Here is a 12,992-nt window from a genome sequence, read left to right on the forward strand (position 1 = left end):
TAAGAAGGTAAAGATATTCCAAACTTCTGAAAACAAATGCACATTAAGAGTGGCTTTATGTCATTGAAAAATACATTAATAAAGTAAGAGAAGACAGTGATTTCTGATTAATCCTCTTTCTATAGGTAGCCAGTGGACTATTTTAGACAACATCCAAAATCTACAGGAAGTTCTAACTTAGTGAAAAAGTCACTGAAAATAAGTACATGTTTCAAGGACACTTTTAAAATCTTATTTCATGCTTAAATTACAGAGTGATTTAAGCACAATCTAATATGTTAATGTGAGTTTTTTAATATTAATGCCCATTTAACATTAATACACAGATTCATATAAACATGTATTAAGTATATTTCTTATGTTGGCAAAAGTATGGTAGATAAGGATCTCTATCCTGATTTTTTTAAATTAGCTGCTACTTGGCATGCTAATTTTATTTGATCTAATATGTCTTTGCATGAACTATTACTAGCAATGAGTTTAAGCTGACATAAAAAAATTAAATGTTCATCCCTTCATGATAATAAACAGAAGACTGTAAGCATTGTTTTTGCTTTTGTATGGTGTCTTCAACACTGGGAGTTCTAGTCCTGCAAATCTGTTAGTATAAAACTATATTTTGCCCATAGTCCTTTCCCTTCTCTCCAGCTTAGTTTTGCTTGCTGTTGTCTTAACTTGTTGGGATTTAGGTTTTTGTGGTGGTGTGTGTGTGGGTGTTTGTTTTTAAAATGCAAAGCCCAAAATAGTCTAAACTCTGACATCCTGTGGTTTTTTCCTTGGTATCTTTGGTTCAAAATTTCCTAGTTCAACAACTTAAGTGTTTACACGCAACACTCTGCACTATTTTTTTTTTTTCTTCTGTGTATGCATGTTTTCATTTAATTATTCTTTTCCAAGTGTTATTTTGTTTTCACTCTATTGTCAAATATTAATGTGAAGATTAGTAAAACTTTAGTTTCCACATTCTTGTTTCCACAGATTTACTGAACAGTTGCTATGCTAGAACAATGTTAAGATGCACTTTCAACTCTGAAATGAGAGTGCATGTGCAGGTGGATGGCACCTCTTAGCTACCTTCATTTCAAAACAACTCAGTTAAATTGCAGTACTTTGTTTACCCTGGATGTTAATCTGTCAGATACTGAATCTATGGGTTCTATTTTGTCAACTCCCAGAAAGAAAGTGGCGTAATATTTGCAGAAGGAACATGGCGCTGCTTACTCTACACCAAACTTCTTTTTTGAATGACCTCACTAGTTTACTAAGTTAAGCACCTTTTCCCTTTGTGCGTTATAACCTAAATGTATTCAAGGATGTATCCCAGAGTAATACTTCCCCTGCCCTACCGCCTCCCATGGGATCCCTTGTAGAAGCAAGTTTGTTCATGTTCAGAGGGCGAGGTTTTTGCTTTGTTTTTTAAATACTTAGCCGCTTAGCTTATAGTTAAGCTAGGCTAGAGATCGCTGCTGTCAGATACAGAGTTGTTTGGGGTTTTTTTGTAGTATTTTCAAGGTTATTAAGGTCCATTAAGGTTTGTGAAGAATTTCAAGAATAGTTAATTTCTGTTGAGAAATAAGATTATGCATGGAAATTAGGGTTTGTCCAGTGCGACACTGTAACAAGGATAAGGACTTGGGATAAGTATTTCTATGATTTTTCTTCTCAGCAGGTAGTATTCTTTTTATGGAGTACTGTATTTAATATTTACTGCATCTGTTGTTTCTATTTTAATTAATAATTATGTAGTATTGTTATGAATCAGATTTCAAGCAGCTACTTGAGCACCCAGGAAACCTGGTTTGAAAGTTAAAGGTTTGAAACTTGACTGAAAACTATTAAAGGTTTGAAACTTGAGTGACAACTAAACTAGTTTCATATGACTCTGCAGTAGATGACAGTTTCCTGGTATTAACCTATATTTGTCTTTATACTAAACGGTTTTTTTGTTCTCAAGGGAAATATGCAAAAAAGTTAGAAATGTTACCTTTTTTAAGCAAACTGATTTGGATATAAAGAAAAAGAAATACAGAGCCATAATGTACCAGTGTATTCTTTCAAGTTTAATGAGAGTAATCTAATTACCAGCTGGCTACATTAAATCTTTCTTGTAGTCTTCCTAACTGCTTGTCCTATCTTAATAGTGTAAGATGGAGCAGGGTCACTGGCTTAATTTCTTTCTGGTCTTTTTCAAGCACATTGTGGTTTTGGTTTTTTTGAGTAGTAGATTAGAAACTACTAATAGTAGTGGGCAATAAATAATAACCTTACAGGTTTTTTTTTTTCTGCACATGTACTTCCTTCAAAATACAAACTTCCAACGTAACCTTCTTTTAGTGGTAAGCCTAAATGATTTACTAATCTATTTGGTGGTATATGGTATTTTGAAGTATTTTAACTGTGACACTGTGATTATTTTTTTTTAAAGTTTATTTGCTAGATGTAATTACATGGCAAATGCCACTCAGAACCGTGTTTAAAGGAATGCACAATTTATTGTCTGTTTTTTGAACACTGTATGGACCTCCATTCTCGACAGTAATGTTCACACTCTAGCTTTGAGATCTCTTCTTGATAATGCTAGGCTCTGCATAGAAATAATATCCTTTTAGGCCATCATTTCCTCCCTTATGGTTGTAACTTGACTTCAGAATGTCTGTATATAGGCTCAGGTGGAGACATTTGACTCTTAAGACAGCATACCTTGAGGAAAAAGCCCATATTATTTAAGCAAGAAATGTTTGTCTGGATTTCAGTTAGCCTGTAGGCTGCATTTTGGATCATGCTTAGAATTTTGTTTTCTTTGAGTTCATAACATTCAAACCAGCTGCATATAGCTGACTACTTTTCATCATGATATTCTGTCATGTGTTCTGCTTAGTACTAGGCAGATTGCTCCGCCCTAGTGGAGTGTAGATAAAAAGCTCTGGTCAGTAACGCATTCTTAGTTGCATGCGTAGGTTGTAGTATTCATATACTTAGCGAATAGGCATTTTCACTTTTGTCTTTTGCAAATTTATCCTGTAAAATTTTACAAACACAAAGGGACACTCTGTAGTCTCCATACAACCAACAGAAAAGAGATTCAGGCAGTGATTCGTTAGCAACATAGGTGTCATAGATAAGGGAGGGGAACAGTTGAGAGGTTTTTTTAAACTTTTTTTTTTTTGATATCTCATGTTGATTTTATGAAAATGTGTAAGATAGAAAGCAAATGGAGTTGAAAAAATAATTGAGAGAGAGTGAAGTATTTGCCTGTAGCTGTAAACAGGGGTAAAGGTAAATGACTGTAAGATTTGTGTTGTTATGTGAAGTATGTGTTGGTTTTTATTGCAGTGAGGAGGACATGTATCGTGATGCAGAAGAAATAGAGAGGGAGAAAATATTACTTTCTGAGACAAGCTCTTCAGGTACGTTTGAACTTTCTGTGGTGTTTCAAGTACAGTATTACAATTCATTGTAGCACTAATTTGTGATGATTTGACACCTTCGTTTCTAAGGATTTTTGTGCACAGGTATCTCTGTGTGCAATAGAAGTTACTTATGACTGAGTACATTGTACAGTTTAATTCACAAAAAGATCAATTTTATGTAAAACTAGTTGCTCTTAGTATATTTTTTTTCCTGTGTTTCTATAGTTACAAAAGAATGCAAATCCTTTGGAAAACTGTCATATAGCCTATGTTCCGAGTGTTTTGATTAAAAATTACTGATTTATAGTCATTATAGCAGCATCTGTGGCTGGGATCCCTTGATAACCTTAGTGCTATCTGTTTCGGAATGAAGACTGTTGGGATTCCAAGAGGAAACTATTTCTTCTCTCTACCATGCTTTCCAGCTTACTCAGAAAGATCTGTTATCTTTCTCCCTTATAGTCTGGCAGCTGAAAGAAGAAGAGAAACTTTTGTCAAATATTTTTCTGATTGCTAAGAAAATGATGAGTACTTTACTAATTTCTACTCTTTGCCAATTAATATTTTGCAGAAGAGAGGAGCAGATAATTCTCTATTTTGTTGGATTACATCATCATTTTTGTTCACTTGTCATTTTCAGAACAAGCTGGGGTTTTTTTTCCCCTCTGATGCTAATAGTTACTTAGTAGCTATAGGTTGTGCTGCCAATCTCCTTTGGCACCAATGTTATTTTAAAGTGATAGTGTCTATTTGTAAATTCAATGCTTTTTCTATATTGTCCTGTTTCATGGTTTCTGTATAATGTTACATATTCTGTTTTGACAGAATATAAACTAAGTGTTGCACCTGAAATGGACATCATGGAGTATTGCAGAAAAGAATGGAGAGGAAATACACCAGTAGCAAAAAGGATGAGAAAGGTATCAGTTCTCTTTCTGTTGAATTTTCTTGGGCTTTTTGTTTTCATTTGTATGTTTAGTAGGTGATTTCCTGTGGGAGCAATCTTTAAAACAGTAAATGCAGTATCAGTGTTTTCCAGAAGGTGGTTTTGTTCGTACTTGTTAAAAATGTGGTTTTTAGTAAGGCTATTTGTTGATAGTGTAGGGTTTTGATTGACATTGGTCTTCGTTACTGTTTTCAACTGAAGTTTTAAATTTGGTTTGTTACCATAAAATGGTAATTTTGTGGGCTGTTGAAATGGCAGAGCAGATAACCAAACTTTTTGGCAGAAGGCAAATAATGGAAGCTGGTGAATTGCATGATTTTTAAGATGGGTAGCTTTAATGAATAGGCTCAATTTTTCTGAAGTTTTTCCTGAATTCTTATTTTTTGTAGGTTTTAGACTGGTTTTCTTACATTAAGCTTGAGCTAGAATGGTAGAAAATAAAGCATGAGGTTGGTTGAGTTTTTTTTTCTTGTTTTGTTTTTTCAAAATTTAGTGGTATGTATGAGTAAACCTAAAAATACGCTGCATAAATCAAAAGAGCTGTGTGTCACCTTCAAGAGATTAGCAAGAGAAAGACAGATGCACAGGGCATTGGCTCTTGCTAGGTTAGCTGAAGAGAGGTGCTGAGCTTCAGAAGTTACGTTTCAACACTGTTGCTTCTGCTAAAATTGTAGGTATGGGAACTGCAGGGAGGGGACAAATCTGCTGAGGCATGTGTCAGGATATATCAGTGTAAACACAAATTTTCCTAGAGGCAGAAACAAACTACGTGTGACACGTATTGGGTAAATAGCATAAGCGATTGCTGAAACTTCTTGTAAGCATGGTACATTTTTAGATTTATAGTCTTGTGTGTGTGTGTTTGGATTTTTTTTGAAATGTGAGTTAGCTACCCACGTTTCGATGATACTTATTCTGTGTCATCAGATAAACACCACAACCAATTACCTACTTAATTTCTTTAGTTTCTTGTTTGTTATTAAGTAGAACTAAGGAAGTTTTTCTCAAAGCATAATTTGTGACGTAAAAGCATTTGGACTTCCAAAACGGGTAGTGAGTCAACCCCCTTTTTTAAAAATAGCATTAGCATTTGGATGCTAATATTCCAATATCTTTTATGATACCAGTGCATGACCTTAAAATGTTTTGTTAATGCTTTCATGTTATTTGGATTTTGTGTTTTTTCTAGGGATATGAAGCAGTTGCTCAGAAGTTTGCATCTATAAGGAGAGTACGAGGTGATAACTATTGTGCTCTCAGAGCAACACTTTTCCAGGCACTAAGCCAAGCTACCCAGTTACCGAGCTGGCTGCAGAGTGAGGATTTTACTATGGTACATGTCGAACTCTGATCTTCTGAGAGTAGAGAAATGTTGGTTCTAACCTATTTGATAATTTTATGATCTCATTTCTGTGTTATGCTGTATATGCTCGCTTCTCAATATCTCTTGAATTGAGAAGTGGTAGTGTTCAGTTTTCTTGTTCATGTACAGTGATTCTTTCAACTTGGAACTGAGTCCAGGTCCCTTTAGTTTCCAGTTTATAATGTATAAATGTTACTATAGTGCTGACTGTAATGTAACTTCTGTGTCTTCATCTTGCCCTCTTAGTTTCTTCTTACTGCATGTAATATGGCAGTAAGAGGTTTCCCACAAGGCAGCTGATAATAACAAAAAATACAGACAACTTATTTTAAGCATATTTGAAAAAAACCCAGCTATTCGAAATTATCATATGTATTCTTCTGTGCCTTATATGGTTTCTCTAGAAAGTGGATTAACATATTGAATGCTGTAGGCTTTTCAGAATGTGTGATTTACCCGTGTCTTACACTTATTTTTTACACTTATTTTAAAAAAAGTGTAAAAAAAAAAAAAAAAAAAAGAAAAAAAGTGTGAAATAAGTGTAAGACTGACATGAAGAACAGTTCTTAGGGAGCATTGATGGATAAGCAAAGCAAGGTCTTCCTAAGAGTGGAAGAAGAATATTCCAGAAATTGTTTTGTGTCAAGAAAGTCCATTTGGTGATATCAGTGAATGTGGAAGAAACATGTAAGAAGCTGCCTATACAAAAGTGGCCCACTTCAAGGGAATAAGGTTCCAGTTGTGCAGGTTGCTGCTGGAAATGTAAATGATGAATGTCTGTTGCAGACTCTGTGTGTAGGCTAGCAATGCAGGTAGAATCACACTGCTCTTATTATCTTTCTCTATAACTTTAGAGACCCTCTTAAAATTTCTCATTGTGGTCACTGTCATTGCTAAGTAAACTTCTGCTGATTATGTTTTTGTAATTACTGATAAAAATGTTTCTATGAAATGTTTCTTACTGCAGCAATACATTGTAAAAAGATTTTCTTTTTATAAAACAAATTCTCTCAGCCGACAACCATCTCCACAGTATCAAACTGTAGAATAGTTTCCAGTGCTCCTTTAAAGAACACGCAAGCTTTTTAAAATCGTGTACTTTGCAGTTTTTAATGATATTCACCTATTTTTCTTCCTACTGTTTTATAAAGGAAAATGTGTCATATGGTAATTAACCTTTATTTTGAAAAAGGTGTACAACTATAAAATGAACTGATTGAAATGATAAACAGTGCGTCAAAGCAGAAGACATGTCAGAGAAATGTGTGTGGTGACAGCTAGCGGTACAATTTTAACAAAGGCTTTTTGTTTTTTTTTTAAATTTAAAACTGTGTTTACATGTATGTTTCTAGTTGTACTGGCATATAGTCTTTGATTATTTAGTTCTATGTGTCTGATTGGCATAGGATGTCAGGCTGGTGTGAGGGAAGGTCTTTGTGTATCTGACAAATATTTGGTTGCCATTAAAGAGAACGTAGTGCTAATTTGGAGTCCTGATAGAATGGAAACTGGCTGGTAATGGCTGATGGCTTATGTGCTGCTCTAGCCAAATACTTGACTCATTGTGAGACACAAGTTGCTCTTCCAGTTCTAGTGGCAAAATGGATTAATAAATGAGGGTAAAAAACTGGGCATGCAGCTGCCAGGATGTCCTTCAAGAGAAGTGTAAAAACTCTTAACTGAGCAGATATAGCATATGAGTAGTAAAAGAAGCAGTCGTGAGGCTAAAGTATGATCTGATGCATCAATTAATCCCCACGTTGTTTTCTTATTTATAAGAAAACCTGTCCCATAGTGTTTTAATTATGTTCTCTGAAAAGTAAATACAGTTTGTGTATTCTGAACAAAGTAGTTTGCACTCCACCGAGACTTCTGGATTATCTGGTGGATGTCATCACATCTTTAACCTGCTCTTCTGTTGATTCAGGTACACTTTCAAACACAGTTATTGTAATCTGCTGCTGGAGGTTTGTTTTTAATTTAGAGAAAACAAAAAAAAAGAAAGAAAAGCCATGAGTAACTTGGGGTGATTAATTTTTCCAGTGCTTATGTACTGATTAGATCTGGAAATAGTAGTAGACCAGTATTCTGACTGTCACCCAGCAAGTACTATAAAGAGCCAGTTGTGTTCAGTTGTGGTCATCTTACTACGACATCTGTTCAGAAGAAAATACGAGGGATTGTTTTAAGATGCAAAATGTTTAAAAGAAAAATTTAATAAAACAATAATGTGCAAGTTGGTGGCTTTTCCTTTCAAGACTTTTAACTTAAGGTCCCTTCTTTTCTCTTGACTTCCAGCTTCCTGAAAACTTGCTGAGCAAGTATGACTGGATCAAACAGTGGCAGCTGAAACAGAAACTGGGCAGGAAGATGGGAGAAATAAGTGATGAAATTAAAGAATATTTAATACTTCTAAGGAAAAAGGTTGGAAAAGTATTTGTTTATTCTTGGTCGCTTGCGAATAAGAAAAATGACAAAGATTTTTGAATGTGGTGAATTTAGCATAAGGATGCTTTCGCTAGTGAAAGTTGCCTTTCTGTATGTATACTGCAAAAAAATCAAGGAAAGAATGTCTGTACAGACCTGTGAGAGTTTTCTGGTCTTTCACTGCTTGCATTAGCCTGATGCTGGATTTGGTTTGTAAGCAGCTCTGCAGAAAACTATTAAACAGGTTTCAGTGAAGAAATTAATGTAAGAGAGTAACATTTTGCCTCTACTTCTTATATTTATTTGAAGGAATGATGTATACTGTGGATAAATGCTGTTGCTACCTTGAGTAGGTCACGGAAAGAAAAAAAAACAAACCACCACCCCCCCCCCAAAAAAAAAAAAAAACACCCACCCAAAAAAACCACCCAGAAACCCCCCAGAATAATGCTGAAGTGATTTCAAAGAAGTAGTTTTTGTTCTACACTTACACATTTCTGTTATGGGATAATGTAACAGGAAGATGACTGTACCCTGTAATAGTGTTCGTACTATAGTACTTAGCCCCCATCCTTCTTCCACTTGAAACCCTGGAACCTATTTAAAAAACTCTTCAGTTGTTCCTGTCTTACTGCGTATGCATATACTCTTTTTTTGAAGGCTTTTAAGAGTATTTTAAAGGCTACATTCAAGCAGTTTGAGGGCTAGAATGAAATACGCATTCTGAGTAACTGAAATGTAAAGTATATGAAGGATGTAGGATTTATGATACAGGAAACAAAAAAGTTATTACCGTATTACTTCTTGTCCCATGACAATATTTGTTTTGCTACCTTGCAACAATTTCCAATGTCCTCCTCTTTTGCTCTGCTTAAGGACTAATTTAAGCAAAATCAGACTAACTCAGTTTGATCTTGATAGGACTACAGCTGTGGAAATATTCTTGCTTGTTTATAAAAAGGCACAAAGCCCTTCATAAATTAAATTCTGAGTGCCTATGCTGAACATCTGACAATTCACAAGTGGCTTTTTGCAGCTCTTGCATGATGATGGCTATTGATACATGTGTGTGTTGTTTTTTTATAGTGGAAGAATATAAGTGAAATCAAGGGCCCTATTGAGAAACAAGAAGCTTGTGAGAAATTGTTTAAAAATGAAGAGGAGGAGTATAGTCTCTATGAAGCGCTGAAATTTTTGATGCTTAACACTGCCATCAAATTATACAATGATGATAAAAATGGGAGGAGAGTTCCTGTCTTCTCATGGTTACTGTTTGCACGGGATACATCTAGCAACCCTTGTCAGTTAATGCATAATCACTTGAATCATATTGGTCACAGTGGAGGCCTTGAACAAGTAAGCAGAAATTCTTATAGTGTTATTTTCCTGTTTTGGAGACTTTAGTTTCAGGTGGTTTAAGAAATTACCCAGCTTTTGTTTGTTTGGCTAAATTTAATGGTGTAGTGTTTGGTCTTTCATTGGGAAAAATAATAGTAGAACCACTTGCTTGTAGTAAGACTCTGTAAAGGCCTTCCTTTTAAAGATCAATTTTTGTCTGGTGGTGGACACATAGGTAGCATTCTTTGGAAGTATGATATTCTATTAATAGTAACATTTGCATTAGTCTCTTATTTGTTAGCTTTTTTAAAAATACCATGATAAAAGCTAATACTCAAATTATGAAGAGAAGATCATGTGCAGTACATATACTTGGTGAATTCTGATAAACTAATGACAATTACTGCCTTATACGTTGCAGAAATGGTATACATATTACAAAAAAAGCCCCAAAACAAAATGTAGTGGTTAATGAGCTTGATAGTCTGAAAGATTTTAGAAACATCCATTTAAGAAAATCCCGCTGAATACATTACAAGTGTGGTACTGCAGGTAAATTTGCTACTTAATTATAGAAACTAGAAACACGCAAGTATTATGTTTTGTTTCTGTTCATTGGCTTAGAAATCTGATGACTGTAGTATAGATGAGACAGGTTGCTGTTATTGTTAAATTAGCTGATTCATTGGTGACTTTTTTGCTGCTCAGTTTAGTCAATAAATAAAGTTACCTATTCTTGTGCTGACTGGATTTACTTCTTTCAGTAATATTCTTTGTAAATTGTTATTTAGAACAGGATATGTTTACCACTGTAGTAGACAAGATAGAACATTTTCCAGCTTCTTTCTCTGAATTCCTTCTGATATCAACAGGCTTTGTAAGGGCTTTCCATACACTTTTTGTTTGGCTAGAGAGTTCAGAGTACCCTCTAAGAGGGAAAGGATTGTTGCCTGAAACCTGTTCTTGTCTGGTTCAGTGACTGAACAGGATGAATACTGATACAAGAGAACATCTTTCATACCTGTTTGTGGCAGTAGGGAAGTGGGATTCTCTGTATAAAGTAGCTTTTCCTTGGGACTGATATCCTACTATGCAATTGTTGGGTCTGAAGAGCTTCATGTTAAAGACATGGTATCTTAGTGGTATAAGATTGAGATATTGAACTAGAGATGCTCGTGTATATGCATTCTCACTTCATATTTTTTTCTTTGAAGAATTACATCTGATAGGTATTAGTTTAGTATTTTTATGAGAAAAATCTTGTAAAAGATATGTTTAATTTTACACATCATATTTCTGCTTTTTTCCAATGTAGGTGGAAATGTTTCTCCTTGCTTATGCTCTGCAGTATACCATCCAAGTGTATCGACTGTATAAATATAGTACTGATGAATTCATCACACTTTATCCCAATGACCCAGAAGAGGACTGGCCTGTGGTGACTCTCATAACTGAAGATGACAGACATTATAATATTCCAGTCAGAATGTGCCAAGAGACTATGCTGTAAACAAGTGATTTTTGGCAGACGAACCTGTCCTGCTTATTGAGGTTTCCAATGCTATTTTGAAACAGGATAATGATGAAATCTGCGTTACTAAATCTACACCAACTTGAAATCCGTCTTTTAGAAGTTTACATCTGACATAGAGTATCAAATAGATACTAGCTTAAAGAGTAAAATTTTTGCAAGTATGGCTTTTGTTGCCCATGAAAAAAAAATAAATGTCTGCAATACTTTTTTTGAAGGGCTTACTCTGAATAGGAATGCAAAAACTATAGATTTACCTCTTTTCTTAAGAAGATAGGTGGGGCTCTGTGATAAGATGTGAGCTGACCTTCTGCTCCCTGAAATAATGAGATAACGATGAGTTTAAATTTCTGGAAATGTAAGCTGGCAGTGTCGTGACTGATATTTGTCATACTGCTTAGAAGCAATTCGTACAAACCTTGGGTCTCAGGAAGCAGTATCATTCTTTTGCAGTTGGAATTTAATGCCTGCCATGGTTTATGCTATAAGAGAGATGTTATTTAAAGTTTTCTAATGCTTTGGGTTTTTTTCTGACATGAATATCTCTTATTCAGAAGCCAGTTGTCTGTTACACTGAAAACGAAGTGCTCTTCACCTTTCAGCCCCTTGAGAGGATCATGGCAAAGAGACTTGATAATAAGGGAGTATAAAAGTTGTTTGTTAGTAGGTCACAAATTACAAACCTACACAGAATTCTCTCTTCAGTTATGATAGCCAATATGAGAGAACCACGTGCCCACTAGATTCCATGTCTGGTCATGTTACTGTTCCTGTGATGTTAATCCTCACTGGTAGCTGCTGTGGAGAACATCAGGATTTTAATTTTTGCGGTAGATGGAAGTAAACTTCTGGTGCAACTTCACCACTTCTGGGAGGAGTATGTGGGAGGTTCTGCTTCTGCTTAGAATTATTCGTTATGCTTTAAATTGAAGGAATACAGAATATGCCAGATGCTGGGAGTGCTGACATACCTTAAAAAAATAATTAAATAATAAACCCATCACCTTTTAGCTTGCAGTGGAAGTATGCCCTACAGATGATTCTCAGAATAGGAGAGTGAAAGTTGATTTAAATGAAATGCTGGTCATACACAGATCACTTGGCTTCTCTTAGAAGGCCTTCTTATATAAAAGGGATAATATTATTATAAAAACTACTTCTCATTCAAATATTCTGGAGGAGATGACATGCAAAATTTCTGGCATGCAAAACTTCAAATTCTGTTATGTTCTATTTAAAATTAATTTGTTAACTTTTATTGTGAAAGGTAATTACACAATGAGAATGTGTATTCACCCTTCTAAAATGTGTTTTAGACCCATCTTAATGAGGTCTATCATGTACTCAGTATTATATTTATCATGTTGTCTTTGCCTTTTAAAACAACTGTTACTGAAAATTTCTGGGAGCTACAAGGGAATAAAAATAAACCAATTCATCTGGCAGTATTTTGTTTCTTGTTTTATGATCTATTTTCTCTCTAGCTTTATATTTTTGAGTTTTTAATTTTTAAATCCTTGTTCAAGTTGGTTATCTTGATGTCTTCTAATGGCGATACATTCTTGAGATTAAAACTTAATGCCTTTTTGAAAAAGACATCTTTGTCATACATTTAGAGCTCTGAAGTGTATGACGAAAGTGTCTAAAGCAGGGGCTCTTTAGGGGCTGATTTTGCAGCCATTAGGTATTTAAACAATTTACATAATTGGCATGTATGTTGAACTGAGAAGTTCAGGACTGAGCACAAGGTGCTTAAGTTGTGTGTTGTTCCTGCAGAAGTTGAGTAACAAACTGTAGAAAAACTGATGTTGCTTTGTATTTTCCGTCTGTATTTTGGAGGTAAGCAATGAGTCTGTACTGTGGTGTGCAGTATATTGATTTAACTTAAATAGAAAATCGACAGCTGCCAGTTTTTAATCTGGACTTATACAGTGGATACATGCTACTTTTCTGTTGGGTGCCCACTCCCTCATATTC

At 34.9% G+C, this 12,992-nt stretch overlaps 1 protein-coding gene across 1 annotated transcript; it reads left to right on the top strand.

Moving 5' to 3' along the window:
* Positions 1 to 3,280: 3,280 nt before the first annotated feature.
* Positions 3,281 to 11,331, top strand: OTULIN (OTU deubiquitinase with linear linkage specificity). The gene is made up of 6 exons (XM_009705381.1): positions 3,281 to 3,407; positions 4,236 to 4,330; positions 5,546 to 5,689; positions 8,018 to 8,143; positions 9,233 to 9,502; positions 10,800 to 11,331. Exons 1-6 carry the CDS (start codon positions 3,281 to 3,283, stop codon positions 10,992 to 10,994), a joined length of 957 nt encoding a protein of 318 aa, XP_009703683.1. The 3' UTR covers positions 10,995 to 11,331.
* The last annotated feature ends 1,661 nt before the right edge of the window (positions 11,332 to 12,992 follow it).

This window comes from Cariama cristata, unplaced genomic scaffold, assembly GCF_000690535.1.
Source record: "Cariama cristata isolate BGI_N322 unplaced genomic scaffold, ASM69053v1 scaffold34158, whole genome shotgun sequence".
Taxonomy (NCBI): domain Eukaryota; kingdom Metazoa; phylum Chordata; class Aves; order Cariamiformes; family Cariamidae; genus Cariama; species Cariama cristata.